Source organism: Achroia grisella, unplaced genomic scaffold, assembly GCF_030625045.1.
Source record: "Achroia grisella isolate CSIRO2021 unplaced genomic scaffold, CSIRO_AGI_Agris_v1 utg976, whole genome shotgun sequence".
NCBI classification, from domain to species: domain Eukaryota; kingdom Metazoa; phylum Arthropoda; class Insecta; order Lepidoptera; family Pyralidae; genus Achroia; species Achroia grisella.
In genome coordinates, this window is record NW_026713078.1 from 1299936 (window position 1) to 1319182 (window position 19247).

The following is a 19247-nucleotide window of genomic DNA, read 5'->3' on the forward strand; positions in this document are numbered from 1 at the left end:
AAGCTTTTTCTGCAAAGAGAGATTGAACATCAGTCACTTCCTCATAACAACATTTTCTCTCTCTCTTAATAAATTTTATTTCAGAACTAATACATCAAGTAATATAATAAAATAAAAAGAGATATACATACAACAGCATCTAGAGCTATTAACAAAATCTATTTATGTATTATGAGATAACCAGACCAATACAAACAGTCATGCTCATGAATACAAATATTTGTATTAAGCGGGGATAGAACCCGCAACCGCATTACACTGCCAAGGTCGCCAAACACAATTTGATTAGTAAACATCAATTTAATATGTTAATTATCAAAGATAAATATATCTTGGAAGGTATTCTATTAAAAGAACATAAAAGATGGATGGACTGTTTGAAAAAAGATACATAAAAGGAGAGTAACTTTCTTTCTTTCTTCATTCCCACAACAAATCTGTTATATACTTGATTGAATCGATTACAAGATCAAGATATGAAAAAAGGAGAGTAAAATCAGATGTGATGGTGGATAGAGATCATTGGCAACATATTGCGACAGCCAAGAATAATGCACAAAGACTAGGAAATGTCTATGTTTATTATCAATCTAATTATGTACATAAATTATATTTTTTTCAGATGTTTATGTCATCTATAGATAGGGTTACCTGCACTGTAATATATCTTATAATAGTTTAGTCAATTGTACTATATTAATAATAATAATAATACCCTGGACGTAATAATAATAATAATAAACATATTACGCCGATCCTAAATAAATGGGACAAGGAAGAAGCAGATGATGATCATGATGATCCCTGGACAATTAAGATAGTGCCATCTAGTACCAAAATATGTATAGCTTGTGTTATGTGACAACATAAATACATTTTTTTTTGTAATTACGTACATAATATACATAGGAAACACTGAGACCAATATAAACAATCTTCTTCATGAATACAAATGTTTGTACCGTGATCCGATGGTGTTTTTTTTTCGGACTACTCTAATGCTTTTGGCCGCAGCTGGCCTTTACAGCTTCACGGGACGTTAGGGGGCGAGTGCAGATGGCACTCCAAACCCGCGCAAGGACTTATGGAGCGGCTAAAGGCCAACTCCTGCCTGACGGATACGACTTTAGTCTGAGGGCACCACTAGGGGTTCGAACCACGGCTCAGGACGTCGTAATATCGATCCCTGTTTGAATTGGACGAGGGATCGATCGGAGGGGTCCGATGATGTAGTAAACCGCTAGATCATCGTGGGCGTCAAAACTATATGCATAATATTAAAAACTAGCTATTCGCCCCGGCTTCGCACAGGTGTACATGTATTATACATATAAATCTTCCTTTTGAATCACTCTATAAAAGTACTCTATAAAGTGGAAAATAAATAAAAAAACTATAGTTTTAATATCAAAATACTAAGTTTTCTTACATAAAAATGATGGCAACCCTGTCTACTGATGATCACAAAAAGTCTGCATATGTTTGTTTCGGAATTAAGCAATTCGGCACAACAGGTAAAATTATTTGTTTTTTAAATATAATGCTGACTAATACTAACTAGTAGCCCGACCCAGCTTTGTCTGGGTGCTTGTCCAATTCCGATTTTTTTTTTATTTTTATGTACATATAGTTGGACCTTTGCTACAATTTATGGAGATTGGAGATTTACAAAGACGTTTTCATTCGCTTTATTATTTTTCGAGTTTCGTTTTTCACGACGGCCTTGGAGGTCTAGCGGTTTAGCACACCGCTTTACTTCCGTTTTGCGGGTTCGATTCCTCGCACGATGCAAAAATTTGTATTCATGAGTATGATTGTTTGTATCGGTCTGGGTGTATCTATGTATCATATATTATGTATGTATTTATAAAAAAAATATCCAAGTAATTACATCAGTTGTCTAGTACCCATAAGAGAAACCGCTTATCTTGGTACTACATGGCGCAGTGTTAATCCAGGTTTATTTATTGTTATTATTTTTACTTAAAATGTTTTAATAATATTACTTATTTAGTAATAATATTTTATTAATTACATCACATTATTTGTTGTCTATAATATTATATGTTTTTATGATAATGCGTAATATATTTATTATGGTCGTTGTGTTTTAGATTTGCATTAAAATGTAAATTTTATATCACATGACTATCAAGAAACGATTTCACAATAACAGTTTTTTAAGTACGTTACTTGATGATGGCTATAAATTCGCCCTACAATATAATTCAGAATGACATCGGCTTTTTGTTGAACAAAATATTAAGCAGGTTATTGGTAGTTACTAATAAATCTTCAATCTTTTTATACTTTATAGGATTTCCTTATTTCTTTAAAATTTATTTCAACACGAATTGCGTTCAACACGAGACGTCGACATTGAAATGCCTCTGTTTACCATCCCCTTGATTGCAGTCGTGATGATATCAAACCATGTTACAGAATGAAATTTTACAATTTCTTTTGTAAGATCTCTAGGCTTCCAGTGAAAAGAGAAAAACAAAACTTTTTTATATACTTTAATTATTTATTTACCTAAAAAAAAACATCTATTCAAAAGAGCAACACACAAGTTTCTTGCTTATTCTTCTTGTGATGAATCTGCATTCCGAATGAGTTGTAGAATAAAAAATATGACTATTCAAAAGTGCTTGTAACTAGTTTATTTGAATAAAGATAAGTTCTATTACTATTCGAAATTGCAATTCGTCTACAAATGGTGCTTGTAAAATTTTGTCAAATTCATCAGGAAGATGTAAAATTATAAATGTCATAATCTCATAATCTACTTAAATAGGTATTTTTTTGGTGAAGCATTACATTAATAGCCGTTATATAAACATTAACTAACGGATTTCCCAGTGTATTAATGATGATTAGTAGGTTATTTTATTTTTAACATATTATGAAAAACATGTAAATGACTTTTGACAACTTGCATACCGCACAAATTGCATTGGGCATTGCCTAGGCTCAAACTACGTAGAAATTGTATTATGCGTACCTTCAAGATTGCTACCGCCGATGGGGTCCATATTACGCTGGATATATTTAAACGTGGCGTAGTTCGAGCTGTCTCTATGACTCATTTGTTATTGGTGTCTCCATCACTGGAGAGACAGTCATAAAGATACACTCAAAAGTTTTTGGTGGTTGTTCGCCAGATTTGAACTCGACGACATTAAAACGAAGCAGATGAGGATATCAATATATACCTATTTAGTGATATCATAAACTCGTAAATCAGCCAATATACAATCAGAAACATATCTCTCTTGAAAATATTGGTCACAAAATTTTTAAGAGATAAGATTTTGTATATATATTATATAAATAAAAAATATATAACAAATTTTGTCAAAAAATATTTTGTAATATTTATTAATTTCTATGTCCCATTGTTCAATTTATTTGGCATAACCAATATAAATCCGGTGTATATTTAATTCCAATCGGATCGAAACAAAACCGGTAAGGTAATTTATTATTATTCTACATACAACAAACGAAGCCATGGACGCAACTGGTGGTTGAATAAAAAGGTTTGGTATCGGCGAAATAACATATTACAACAACATATTAGGACGATGACATTTGGGTTTTAAAACGACTGCTTTTTAGGGTACCGCACCAGAAGGTACTACTATGTAATATTATATTATCTGTGGTACTACGGAACCATTATTTTTTATTTATTTAATTAACTTTAATGCACAAAAACAATGTGTACATATGGCGGACTTAACACCATGCGGCGTTATCTACCAGTCAACCATGAGTGGTGCAGAGAAAGATTGTTGGCGGTGCAATAATATAAATGAGAAATGTCAAAAAAAAAAGATGTATATAAATATAAAGCAAAATATTTTAAATATAAATTTCAATAAAAATTAATAATAATAATAAACATACATAAATAAATGTATAAATATAAACATAGATATATAAATATTATATATAAATAAATACTTAATGATCTGATAATCCATATTTATGGTGGCCATTACTTCGATTGTTCGCCTGAAATTCAAACTGAAAATATCTTTATTCATCTTGATCTATTACAGAGTCTTATGATATGTCAAAACTACTGTCAGTTCGGAATTATTCCGAGATGAGAAGAACTGACAAGAAACTCAGCGCGTAATCTTTTCAAATACATGATTATAACAATAATAATAGCACTATACTTGTAACTATAAACTAATAGAATTGATTTGAATACAGATAATAATAATAATATGTATTATTAATATTATATGATTAGTATTATTATTTTTTAATGTATTACACTGTAAAAAGGGAGATACCTAAAATATATATATAAAAAAAAGAAAAATAATAATAATAAACGGAATACAATTCACACAGCGCCATCTAGACCCAAGTTAAGCTAGCTAAAGGTTGTGTTATGGGTACTAGATAACTGATACAGATACGTTTTTTCATACATATAAATTAAACACAGAAAACACCCAGACCGATACAAACAATCATACTCATAAATACAAATGTTTGTGCCGTGCGAGGAATCGAACGCACGACCACCGAGGCCGTCATGTCTTCATATTTTTATTTATCGCCGTCTTTCACAATAATTCACTGGAGAGTGAGTCAAGAATATAAATATAAAACACGATTTTCTTCTTTTTCACAGAGTCGGATAATTGAAACTATACACTTCGACGCTCTCAATATATCTAATCATATAAAAAAATATATGATTCTCAAGATATTCGACTCGCACTTGACCGTTTATCAACCAAAATGCAGCTCGATGAAAAGGAAAAATATGCTGGTCAGACTAGTTGAACCAACCAGTTTGAGAAGGATCCTAAACATCTGTATGGTATAATAAACCTATAAATAATGGGTAAAATCCAAAGTGGCTCAATATATTGACTTATATTATCACCCAGTATAAAACACTATGAGGGAAATTGAATATGCTTATTTATTATATTAAGTTCTATAGATTATATAATATTATCTTATCTGTGCTATAGACAATTTACAGGAAGAACTTTCTGAAACTATTCTGAAGATTGTTGCTTGATTGATTGCCACCATGGTAATATAAAAAAAAAGAACTGTTCGACATGATGCTTACGCCTAACTTTTAGTATCAAGGGATAAAGTGGATTGTTAGTAATGTGGATGAGCCCTTGTTGAATTACTCCCAAATTTTAAAATAAATCTATATTATTGTAAACATGTACAACATCTATTTGACAAGAATACGAGCTGAGTTTCTTGTCAGTTCTTCTCATCTTGAAATCATTCCGAACTGACGGTAGATTTGACATATCACAAGATTCTGTAATAGACCTACATGAATAAAGATAATTTGAATTTGAAATTGTTAGCAATGTACCATGTCTGATGTCTGATCTGATCGCGGTTCCCCCTGGAAACCATCATGAGCTAACTGACTTCATGCTAATGTCATCATCCTGCACTGATTCCCCGCCAGGGTAAATAGTTAGTGCAGGCTGGGGAATCATTTCATTATTATCCATAAAAAAACTTTTATTATCCCACCGCCATCGACAGGGAGTTCATCTAGACTAGATGTATATATTATCCTGGATTATTATTACTATACAAAATAAATATGACATAAATATATAAACAATTAATATTGTATATATCTATCTTAACAAAAAGTAAGGTTGCATCACATTTTACATGAATCGTATAATTTAAACAAGAACCTTGACTTTGACCGTATAACGATCTGAGATTTAAAGAATGTATTAACGGTTCCTAAATAAGTTAAACATCACTATATTAATATAAAGAACATGATAATAAAGAATCATCAACCATAAAATTGGAAATGCTTATTGAAAATAATCTTGAAATTCAATATAACAATAATAAACCAGGAGTTCAAGCTAATGATATGAATGTTAGTATCAAAACAGAATCAAATCTGGGACCATCTGTAGATGACTGGCATGCTAAATCACTAGAATAGGCCGTCAAATAATACCATTTATCAATTACATGTACAGGAATGCAAATCATAAATAAAATAGTATTTTATAGTGCGGAAGATGATGCAGTTAATTATAATAATTCATAGATTTAACTACATATAGGCTTCTGTTAGTACTTCAATAGAACAGTTGTTATTGTGGTTGGAGATACGGCTTAAGTAATAACCCACTAGTGTTATTTGATATATTATTTATTTATTAATATCAAAACTAAAGGAGTTTTACAGTTTCTCAATAATCTCATTTAGGAAAAGTATTAAATTAAGTATGGATAGATAAATAGATGAAGGAATGTTTGTTACTCGGTGACGCAAAAATTACTGAATGTATTTTGAAGAAACTTTAAAGGAACATAGCTTATAAATCAGAATAATACATACGCTATAAACATGCGCAGGCACACCTAGTACATAATATTAAAAGAAAAACAGTTTAAACATGTACGTGTTACTTAAGAAATCCATTGACACCGTGTGAAAATTTACATATATATAACAAATTAGAGGTAAATACGTCTGGAAATCGTCTAACAACAACGTTGAGTAGACTCAGTGCAAGAAAATTGGAACCCTGGCCAGCTTCGTTCTTCTCCAGGGAACATCAAATAAGTGCGTCCTTGTCCGTGTGTAATTATATAATAATAATAATCTCAGGACAATTCGCACAGCGCTATCTAGTCCCAAGTTAAGCTAGCTAAAGCTTGTGTTATACGTGCTAGATAACTGATACAAATACAAAGATATATATTTTTATTGTCGTAAATACATACATACTATATTATATATAGAAAACACCCAGACTGATCCAAACAATTATACTCATGAATACAAATGTTTGTGCCGTGCGAGGAATCGAACGCGAGACCACCGAGGCCGTCAAGTCTTCATATTTTTATTTATCGCCGTCTTTCACAATACACACACACTGGAGAGTGAGTCAATCAATCAATCAATCAAGTCATATATTAAGAAAGTTACATATGAATGTGGATGGTTATAACGGCAGAGTAACATCGAAAATGAGATGGATGGACTGTGTGAAAGATGATATGGTAAAAAGGAAGTAAATAACGAGATGACTGCGAACAGGGATGGATGGAAGAGAACATATCATACCGACCCTAAATAAATTGGATAAGGAAGAAGCTGATGATAATAATCGGTTGTCTAATGGCTATAAGGTATCTACGCAGGTGATATTTCATATATTGAACTTTACATCCGTTTCGCGTCTAACATTTGTGTGTAAATATTTTATTGCACTCCATCTGACACATGACTGTTTATCTTTCACAGTCATTTGTAACATCTATAGCATTGTTTATTACTTCTTAACCAATTTTAAGAAATAAGATAAGGAATTGTTATTTATATGTAGCAGGAATGGTAAATAATCTAACGGCCCACCTGGTCGTGAGTGGTAAACATCGCTTATATTCATAAACAGAACTACGACATCATTTTATGATGTGACGCCCGTGCGTTGGTATTTTCTTAATTTGGTTTTGGTGACTGTAGTTATAAATAGTTTAAGTTTTGTGTTCTGCCTTACGGCTTGACTCCCCTCTATAAAAATCGTGCTACTATAAAATTTTTGTACAATTACATATTATATTCTTCCACAGAATAAGGCAAGTAATATCAAACAAGCCAGATTTTCTTTAAAAAAGTTTTTTTTTAGAACACGTAACTGAAAAACTGTTTCTTCCAAAAGAAGGACCTATCTTTAGTTCATTCGTATGACCAAACCGATTGGCGGTCTCCGTAGTCTAGTGGTTTAGCACGCCGCCTTACTTCCGATGGTCAGGGGTTCGATACCTCCCACGGTACAAATATTTGTATTCATGAGTACGATTGTTTGTATCATTATATGAATTGGTCTGTGATATTACACTTATTATAATACCTTACATATATTATTATACACTGTGAGTGCGAGTGGAATTATTATTTCTTTAACATCTGCAAACAACAACCACTTTTCATTTGGTGAACTGAAGGTGAAGGTGAATAACCTTGAAAACTGGATTTTAAAGAACAGGTTTTTAACAGGTATCTCTTTAATGTAACCCATCATATAATAAAAAACGGAAGGGTTTGTTTGTTTGAATTCGACAAACTCTAAAACTATTCATCGGAATTTATGTTTTATGTACTTGGAATAGCAATACATGCCTATATACAAGAATATCAAACATGGACATTACGTGATCACAAGACGTCTGTGATACCACTCTTGCGTTGTCATTCTAGAGGACTAAGATGTCATACCTCGTATCCTGTAATTTCACTTGCCTCACCCTTCAGCTGAAACACAGCTTGCTGACTGAGATAGGCGAAACTGAGGTACCCACACAAGACTTTTTAAAAAGTATACTTTGATATATATTTTTACTTTATATAGCTTAAACCTACATATGATGTTAAAATCAGAGGTGATGTAAGAGCCGATGAGAGTGCCCTGCATCGGATTCTGTTCACAGAAGATCAATTATGACTTTTGGGTATATAGAAGAGAAGAGAAGTTCGTTGTTTAATAATTATAAAATTTAATAAAAAGTATATACGTCGAATACACGTAATCGAATCGAAGTCGAAAACCCTTTAATTAATTCAAAAGTAGCCTATATCATCATCAAAAAATTCAATGTCATAGATACTGTCTATTTATTAATAAATTTTTTAACCGTACCGTCCAGTTAAGGCTTTCAAAAGAGACTAGAAACCGTAAGATACCCGTAGTGTAAAACAAGCATATATTTATGATTATGAACAATATTTATGCAAATGGGACTGTTTACTTCAAACTTTGCAAAATAATACCACATTTGTTTTCCTGATGCTGTTTATATTACTCCAAGGTTACCATTGCCATAACGTTACCTTGTTTATCTGTCCAGGCGATATAATATTTGATTCGATTGATCATTCCAGGTGATATAATATTTGATTCGTTTGATCATTCCAGACGATATAATATTTGATTCGATTGATCATTCCGGGTGATATAATATTTGATTCGATTGATCATTCCAGGTGATATAATATTTGATTCGATTGATCATTCCAGGTGATATAATATTTGATATTGAAATAGTAAATCCAGTATTGTGTACATTATTTATATCGTTAACCGGGACTTAACGTGAACACTGATGGCCTTGGTGATTTAGCGGTTTAGCACACCACCGCCTCACTTCCGACGGTCGCGGGTTCGATTCCTCGCACGGCACAAACATTTGTATTCATGAATATGATTATTTGTATCGGTCTGGGTATTTTCTATGTGTAATATGTATGTAGTTAAAATATAATATAAAATAAAATATTTGTAAAAATAAATATTCTAATAACAAAAGTTTTAGGTAGCTTAACTTGAGTTTAGATGGCGCTGTGTAAATTACCCTGAGATTATTATTATTTATTATTATTATAAATTTAAGGTAAATAAAGGTATTTACCTCTTTCGAGTTGTGTACAGTCACGGTTATTAATAAAGTGACATTGGCATGATTTAAGTAACTAACATTCTAACATTTATTTGTAATATTACTATGCCTATATTAACACCCATAGAAGAATACATATATATTCCTCTATTTTATTCATGCACCACCTACCACTATTTGCCTTTTTTGCTGTACTTACAAGTTACCTGGATGAGATTGTTTGATGCAATAAAGAGTTTAAAATTAAACACTTCTTATTACATTTCAAGTTCTTAATGGATTTTTATTATTTTTAAATTCATTACCGCATGTTTTAGACTACAAATTTTTAGTGCGAAAACCTGATCACTGATACTTGAAGCAATATGACCTTCCCCATTAATAATCAAATACTGACTTCTATAGCATCTACACCTATATTGCGACGAGTAATATAATAGAAAGAATAGAGAATAATATGTAAATGATTATGAGTTTGTAATGCAGCTCGACTTAACCCGAAGAATTGCGACACTGCAGTGGCAATGGGCAGCACATAGCTCGTAGGACAGATAGCTGTTAGGGCAGTAAAGTTCTCGGCGACCACGGACTGGAAGACGCATGACGATCTTCGACGATGATCTGGTCAAGATCTCTGGAAGTCAATGAATGCGAGCAGCGCAGGACCGATCGTTGTGGAGATCTTTGCTCCTCCAATCGATCTTTGTCCAGCAGTGGACGTCTTCCGGGCTGAGATGATGAATGCAACTTACACACGACATTAAAATTAGGGGTGACAACCCTGGTGTTTCAAGCTACTGATGTTCCTTAAGCTACGGTAACCGTTTGTCATAAGATGGATGGATATGCTTGTTTGTTATAAATTATAAATGACTGGAAGAGATTTCTTTTAGGGATAAGTCCTCCGTTGTTAACATTAGTTATAATTAATATACTTACAAATGTATTTAAATGCAATAAAGAATATTTATGATTCACATAGAAAACATCCAGACCAAAACAAACAATCATGAATACAAATGTTCGCATCGACTCAGGAATCGAACTCGTGTCTATCGGAAGTAAAGCGGTGTGCAAAATTACTAGACCACCTCGGCCGAGAATGAACTGCTTAATTGATGATGTAACTATATCAGTTTATTGAGTAATATAGTGTATTATTCTTCAATCATAATGAAATTCCGGGCCGACATTCAATCTTTATATTGAAATGTATAATTTAACATTAATTAATTATGTATAAAGTATAATTTAATAGGTATTTTACGCTACTAAATGTCAATGAACTTTAATAATTATTCAATTAAAATTTATCCTTGTAGTAAACAAAATAAACATGATTTCGAATATGAGTAATTTTATTAATTTTTTTGCATGCAAGGTATCACTTTATTAATAGGTGAAGCAAAAACTTTACACTGCTTTCTGCGAAAACTGCGCGAAATATAAATATAAAATATATATAAAATTTCGCACGATTATAAATAGTTTATATAGAAGAGTGACGACCTCGGTGGTCTAGCGGTCTAGCACACCGTTTTACGTCCGATGGTCGCGGGTTCGAATCCTCGCACGGCACAAACATTTGTATTCATGAGTATGATTGTTTGTATCGGTCTGGGTGTTTTCTATGTATATTATGTATGTATTTACGAAAAAAAATCTATGTATTTGTATTAGTTATCTAGTACCCATAACACAAGCTTTAGCTAGCTTAATTTGGGTCTAGATGGCGCTGTGTAAATTGTCCTGAGATTATTATTATTATTATTATTATTAAGAGTGCGAGTTTTTTTTAATTATGCATAAATTATTAATTACACATACTACCATGTATTCAATACACACGCATATATACTATTTTGTTTATTGTTAAAGTGTGTGGTCAAATTGAGAATAGATTAATATTGTTTGTTTTTAATATTATTTGTCTATAGTCTTACTGAATGTAAAATATAACCATAATAAGTTCTTTATTTTAATAATTTATCGGATTTATTACTAGAATGTAAGAATTCGCAGTGAAATTAAAGAATAATAGGTAAGTAATCATAGTCCTTTCAAATGACTACAATTAGAAGTATTGTGTGGAAGTGGCAAGAAACTCAATTGGTATATTTTTATAGTGTTATTAGTTTTTTTGTCAGTTTTAAACTTCAAATATAAAAAAAATATTTGAGTTGTGTATATATCTAATATAGAATAAGTAGGTATTAAAAGAAATTACTTACCACTATTGCGCTGCATAAATCTGGTGTAGGAGTCTAAGATAGACATGTTGAATGTAGAATTACCACCTGCAAAGAAAAATATTGCAATTAATATCTTTGTACTATATAATATTTACCCGAGGAACGACAATCTAATCCTAACTATGACGACACATCTAGTTTAAAGCTATGCACAGCTTGTATTGTAGCTAACTAAACGATTGACAGAAAATTTCATGAATTTGAAAAATGTTTGTACCGTGCGAGGAATCGTATCCGCGACCATCGGATATAAGGCGCTAAACCACTCGACCACCAAGGCCATCATTTATTGCAAACTTGTCGCATTCTGCCGCCTTGCTTCAGCAGCTTGTTTTGAAAACGGTTTCAGTTTGGATGGTGAGGCAGTGAAATTACAGATTACACGTCGTTTGACGTTCACGTTATTGTCTTATTAATATTATAAACTCGAAAGTTTGCAACTACGGAGGTCATTTTAATTATTTTGCGTTATTGAACAAAAAAAAAAACTCTTGGACAACAAGCGAGCTTAATGCCGTATGGCTCAGTATTCTCGACCAGTTTACTTTAGGGTATAATAAGGTAATATCAATAATTGTGAAAAATTTACTTACACTAAAAGTACGTAAAGATAACTAAAGTCAATCAGACAGTCACAGATGGTCAAAGTCAGACAGTCGAAGTAGCGGGTAGAAGCTACTAATGTAAATATGCATTTATGTATACGATAACTTTGAAATTTGCTATTTTTCTACGAAAAATTGTATGAAAATGTAAGGTGACTAACCTTTTTATTACATGCACGTTTATCTCAAGGTTACTTAATTTGAACAAGATTTTAGGAAAATTTGCTTATAAAATATTAAATGTAAAGTTTTAACGCAGCATATAAAAATATTATAGTTATAAATTATTAAAAATAACAAAACTCTTTGTTGAATTAAACTTCACATAAAAAAGTAGGTGCTAAAATTTAAACTAAACTAAACTACCATTATAAGACCATTTTAGAAACAGACTTAATTTTTTATAATTTATGACAATAAAATGGAAATAAAAAAATTGAAGTCAACTTTAATCTTTTGATTTTTTGTGTTAAAATATATTACTTCATTACGTTCTGAATGAGTGGTACAATAAAAATATTACTATTTAAAAATTCTTATTTATTTATTTATTTTTTCTCTTTATTTTGGCAACAAACAGTCGTTATATAAACATATAAATATACAAATAAACATATTTTTACAATAGACATTGAGTGCCGAAAATTTTTACATAATTTTAGTGAGCCTAGTGGACTGAAATAAAAACAAAACAATACAACTACAAATAAAATGAATAAAAAAAAAGAAATAAGAATATTACAGTACAAACATTATAATGACAAAAATAAAAAGGGTTTACTTTAGTATTTCGAATAGTTTCTTTCTGTATGTAACTAAGGTGCTTACATAAATATTATTTCTATTTAGTTTCAAAATAAAATAATAACAACAAACCTTATTATAATTCACAAACACTTCACAAAATAAATTTTAATAAAACTTTTACACATGAACCTTCGGAGACTCTGTCCCGTGTGAGATTAAAAATGTTTGTGGCCCTTTCCTTTTTTGATGTAATACAACAATTAAAAATCCCATTGATTAATTACTTATTACGTCATCGGAATTTGTACCACTTGTTAAGGACCAATTATGAATTACATTAAAATTTCCATCATAACCGGATTTATTAAGTATCTCTAATGTCTAATATGAGTCATCTGTGAAGATTTTGTTTGTATTGTACAACAACCGTAAATCTCCCTATTTCTTCAAGTAAACTATTCTACTACTGTCCTTCATACATCTTATCTGTTCCTTATTGCGTGTTACATAATACTTAATACATGTATGTAGTACCATGTCAGATTTTTTTTATAGAATGCACTCGCCTGCGCTAACAGTATGCGCTGGTAAGTTAATAAGTCCATCAGTTGGTAAGCCCATCGTGGCTAATTCACCAGAAATTTGACATGATGGTTTCCAAGAGGAACTGCGTGGAGGTAACCTGACATGGTACATTGCTAGCAATAGGGTTATTGATCTATATAATTAAAAAAATTATGGCTGGATTGTTACCGATATTTTTAGAACCTAGACCGCTAGACCGAAGAATCGAACCCGCGACCACCGGTCGTAAAGCGGTGTGCTAGACCACTGAGGTCGCAAACACCGCTTGAACAACTACATTTAAGTAATGTATAAATACTTTTTTATGGATGATAATGGAATGGTGCACCCGCCTGCGCTGACGGTTTACGCTGGTGAGGCGCCAGTGACAGACGATAGGATGATCATGAGGTCAGGTTAGTTAACCCATCGTGACAAAAATCACCAAGAATTTATCACGATGATTTCCAGGGGAACCGATGGTTGTAAACCTGACATAGGACATTGCTAACAATAAGATCATCAGTCCACAGTACTAATAATGCCCTATCCCTCGAATGTATACATAGTTAACCCTGCCAATAGGGAAAAGGGATTGTTAGTAATGCTGTCTCATGATCCCATTACTAACAATGTACCATGTCAGGTTGACCTCCACGCGGTTCTCCCTGGAAACCATCGTTATAAATTCCTGGTGAATTTGTCACGATGGGCTAACTGACCTGACTTCATGTTCATCTTATCATCCTCCACTGGTGCCCCGCCAGTGTAAACCATTAGCGCAGGCGGGTGCTCCATACCATTATCATCCATAAAAAAAACCCTGCCAATGTATAGGTTATATGTTCATGACCGACCGATTTGTAATAACGTAAATGCCGATATGTCGGAAATACAATTAGATTTAACAATAGCTGATATTCTCACGATTATGATACATTTTCCACGAAATGGCCATACTTATAGTAATTTTATCTAGATCAGTTCCTTATTTGTCGGACATAAGGCATAATATTGATTAGCAATGACTTAATTTATCGTCGTGTACTGAATCAGCACGTAGAAATGATGAAGAAACCTCACTGGGATTTCATTGTTTGAAGGTTTTGTCATATTCATAATTACAATGAGAAATCGGCTGAGAATAAGTATATATCAAATTCTAGAGAACATGTACACATTTATGAAGGTTACTTGCGACTTTTACAAGATCGACAATAATAAATAACACTGTACAATTAACACAGCGCCATCTAGTCTCACGATAAGCAAAGCTTGTTATGAGTACTAGACAACTCATATAAATACTTAGATATTTTTTTTGTAAATACATACATAAAATACATAAACCAATGCAAACAATTATACAAGAACACATATATAATAATATAAATGTAAATGTATAATAATAATAGAAATGTTTGTACCGTGCGAGGACTCTAACCTGCGACCATCTGAAGTAAACCGCAAGATTGGAGATTACAATAATAATAACCTAAGAAAATTTATACAGCGCCATCTAGTTCTATGCTAAGCAGAGCTTGTGTTACGGGTACTAGACAACTGAAAGATAATAATACATAGACAACACCTAGACCGATAATCATACCCATGAATACAATGTTTGTATTTTGCGAGGAATCGTACACGCTACCTTCGTATTTTAAACTATCAGATCTACCAGTAGTATTGATAACTATCAGTAGTATAGTATTTTGTAAAAAAAAAATCGGACTACTCTAATGCTTTTGTCCGCAGGTGGCCTATACAGCTTCACCGAACGATGGGGGCCGAGTGCAGATGGCACTCCAAACCCGTAGAAGGACTTAAGGAGCGGCTGAAGATCAACTTCCGCCTGACAGATACGACTTTAGTCTGAGGACACCGCTAGTAGTTCGAATTTTGACTTAGGACGTCGCAATTTCGAGTTCCGTTTAAATTTCGACGGAGATCGATCGAAGGGGAATTAATAAAAGAAATTGTAGTCATTTACGTATACACACAACCGACTACTTACCGTCAGTGATCGTCAGCATGTTTGCAAAAGGAAGTGTGTAAAAAAAAAACAGTGATTATTTATATTGTTAGGACAATAATGGTTGTATGTTCAAGTAAACTGAAGCCGGCCATATTTGTCACTTATGTCTTTGTTAAGTGATTATTAACCATACACTCATAGCTATAACAAACATATTTCAATAACATCTCCACTCATTTTTGCGATCTCCAAATAAAAAGTACTATGTGCGTCATCTCATACTATGCTTGGCTTACTTCGTTTCTCAAGTAGGCACAATAATGTAGCTAAGATTCTTCCTTATTCTTCAGTTGATCCATGACCAAAACATTTGTAATAGCGTCGAAATATCGAGATCTCACACTTAATATTAACACTATATCTATATTAATATTATAAAGCTGAAGGGTTTGTTTGTTTGTTTGAATGCGCTAATCTCAGGAACTACTGGTTTCAATTGTAATATTCTTTTTGTGTTGGATAGTCCATTTGTCGTGGAAGGCTTTATTTATATGTAACGTTAAGTTACGACCAATAGAAGCAAAGTAGTGAAAAATTTAGCAATTTTTTTTTCGGACTACTCTAATACTGTTGGCCGCAGCTGGCCTTTACAGCTTCACCGGACGATAGGGGACGAGTTCAGTGGCACTCCAAACCCGCGGAAGGACTTATGGGGCGGCTGAAGGCCAACTCCCGCCTGATGGATACGACTTTAGTCTGAGGACACCGTTAGGGGTTCGAGGGTCTCAGCCGTCGTAACATCGGTCCCCGTTTGAATTGGACGGGGGATCGATCGGAGGGGAAATGTTGTAAAAACGGAGAAGAGTAATATTTGAGAGCTTCGAACGAAGTCGCGGGCACAGCTAGTTATGAATAAATTACACATATAAATAAAAATGTTTTAATGTAAACAAACATTTTTCTCATACAGAGAATATCTTCTTATATATAAAATTCTCGTGTCACAATGTTACTTACCGTATGGTAAGTATATGGAGGAGTATTCCTCCGAAACGGCTAGACCGGTTTTTATGAAATTTTATTGCAAGGAATCGAACCCGCGACCATCGGAACTAAAGCGCGGCAAAACCACCGAGGCCGTCCAATATTAACCATCTGTGAACATGTATGTGACCACTTGCCAGCGTTCGCCATTCATACATAATTACAAACGGTATGAACTTGTTTAGTTCAGAACGATGCTACAAGTCAATGGTCGTTAAGGCAAGGAATGCGGAAGTAATTATGTGACCAGTGATAGACTGTAACAGATGTTATGGAAAATACCTATTTGATAAATAAACACTTAGCTATTTAGAGACCCAATGGAAACAATTTGTAATCACACAAATTTTGAGTTGATAACCCAATTTTGAATTCACCAACAACACACGACGGCCTCGGTGGTTTAGCGGTTCGCTTTACTTCCGATGATCGCGGGTTCAGATCCTCGTACGGTGCAAACATTTGTATTCATGATCACTCATTATTTGCATCAGTCTGGATATTTTCTAAATATATTATGTTTTTATTTACAGAAAAAAATATCTAAGTATTTATATCAGTTGTCTAGTACCCATAACATAAGCTCTGCTTACCGTGGGACTAGATGGCGCTAAGTTAATTGTCCAGGGTTATTAATTAATTAATTATTATTTACATAAATAATTAAAAAAATTAATACGTCACATATATATCTTCAATTTCTATAAACAATGAGGTCTTCAACAAAATTATTAATACGTTCGAAATTTAAAAATATGAGTAAGTTTTTAAATTAGAAATAATATTCACTTATTTATTATTTCTATAATCAAATATTCATTGGTGACTTCAACAAAATTATTAATATAATATGTTCTAAATTTAAAAATAAGTTTTTAAATAAGATACTCTACTGTATTCATTTCAAGGTCAGTCACAAAAATATTTAGGGTTCTAAACCAGAAATAAAGTAAAACAAAATCTTTATATACAAATTTGCTCGTCTATTTATTTGTTTGACTATCCATCTCCATGTTTATAAAGAAAAATATAAGTAAATAAATATTGTACAAATTAAAGTCATATATACACATTACTGAAAATGTAGGTGTAGATAATTTAACCACCAAACCACACACCAAAAACCACAATAACCACGAAAATCATTATACTATCCGATTTCCAAATTATATTCGACTATTACGGCTATGATAAAGCAATGAAATCAATATCTAGCATCTATTTTGTATACGGCCTGGTGGTCGCGGGTTCGATTCCTCGCAATGTACAAACATTTTTATTCATGAGTATGATTGCTTGTCTCGGTCTAGGTGTTTTCTCTGTATAATATGTATTTATTTAAAAAAAATGTATGTATGTATTTTTATCAGTTCTCTCGTACCCACACATGCTTAGCTTGGTCTAGATAACGTTCTGTGAATTATTACATTGTTACTGAAAGAAAATTTTGTATACATTCTAACATTTAAAATATTTAACAAAATACTATTTCTTAATGAACTAGAGTCGGAAACAATCTGATATACCATGTGATGGTCACTGGTAATCATCATCTATATGGACAACATCAGTAACATCATGTCGTAAAATTTGTACCATTCAGAGGATGGTTGATATAAATCTACTAATTTCTAGCCAACTTGCAATATGTTACTACCCTAAATCCTACTCCTATTTTTATCCACCAAATCTGGGGGTAGCATCAACAAAATGAGTCGTTCGTTGTACGTCGCGTCGAGCACACGCAAATCGACATATTCTCCGCGAATCAACGTTAACGGAACCATCAGCCGCGATCTTCGCGCAATCATCTGATTAGTACATCATCCAGTGAAATTCATCGTAGTGTTGTGCGTTTTTAAAGTGAAACGGCTACGCGTATAATAAGACCTGCACGCGGGGACGACACGAACCAGGTTGGTCCTTAGTTTCCCTTTTTTACCCAACATTCTTCATGGTCCTTCGTCCAGATCACCATCATTCATCTCAAAACCCATAAATAAATCATATTTCATAATCATCTGATTATCATATTCATCTCATAATTTCATCAAGTATTGCAAGTCATTTTTCATTGTCATATCAACCGCCGTACATATCAGCCATTTTGCTCATATTTCACCTTGTCATTCATTCCATCAAATCAGTATCATTCATTGGCTGTCAATAAAGCTTTAAGCAAAAATCATAACTCATTGTTGGCAACACAGAACAGTAAGTTGTCAATCATAACCCGTCAGTATTAATTCATTCAATCAAATTGTTAGTTTAACTTTTGTTTACATTTTAATTTTCGTATATCATTTAGGAAAATATTACATTATTTTGGTTAAATAACATCAAAATACAATGGCAAATATCAAAGCGTATGCCACAAACTGCGATCTGAGTTACAAAAACATGCGAAATGTGTATGAACTTGCAGGTAAACTTAGCCAAAATCCAAACTTAACTTCACAAGAGCAAGTTGGTTTCATGGTTCGATTTAAGGATATTGAACGGTTTAGGCAACAATTCGAGGAGGCTTTTGCTATTCTTATGTCTAGTACTGAGTCTGTAAGTGACAAATCTCGTGAGGAGTTGGAAAACAGATATTCAACTTTTATG

The 19247-nt window shown here is 32.7% G+C and overlaps 1 protein-coding gene across 1 annotated transcript in view; it reads right to left on the reverse strand.

The window, feature by feature from the left end:
- The window catches only part of LOC131854293 (elongation of very long chain fatty acids protein AAEL008004-like), a 59668-nt gene that overhangs the window by 6982 nt on the left and 33439 nt on the right, over positions 1-19247 (reverse strand). Inside the window, exon 2 of the mRNA XM_059205391.1 lies at positions 11682-11747. Coding sequence (XP_059061374.1) covers positions 11682-11747 — 66 coding nt within the window. The remainder of the gene's footprint in view (positions 1-11681; positions 11748-19247) is intronic.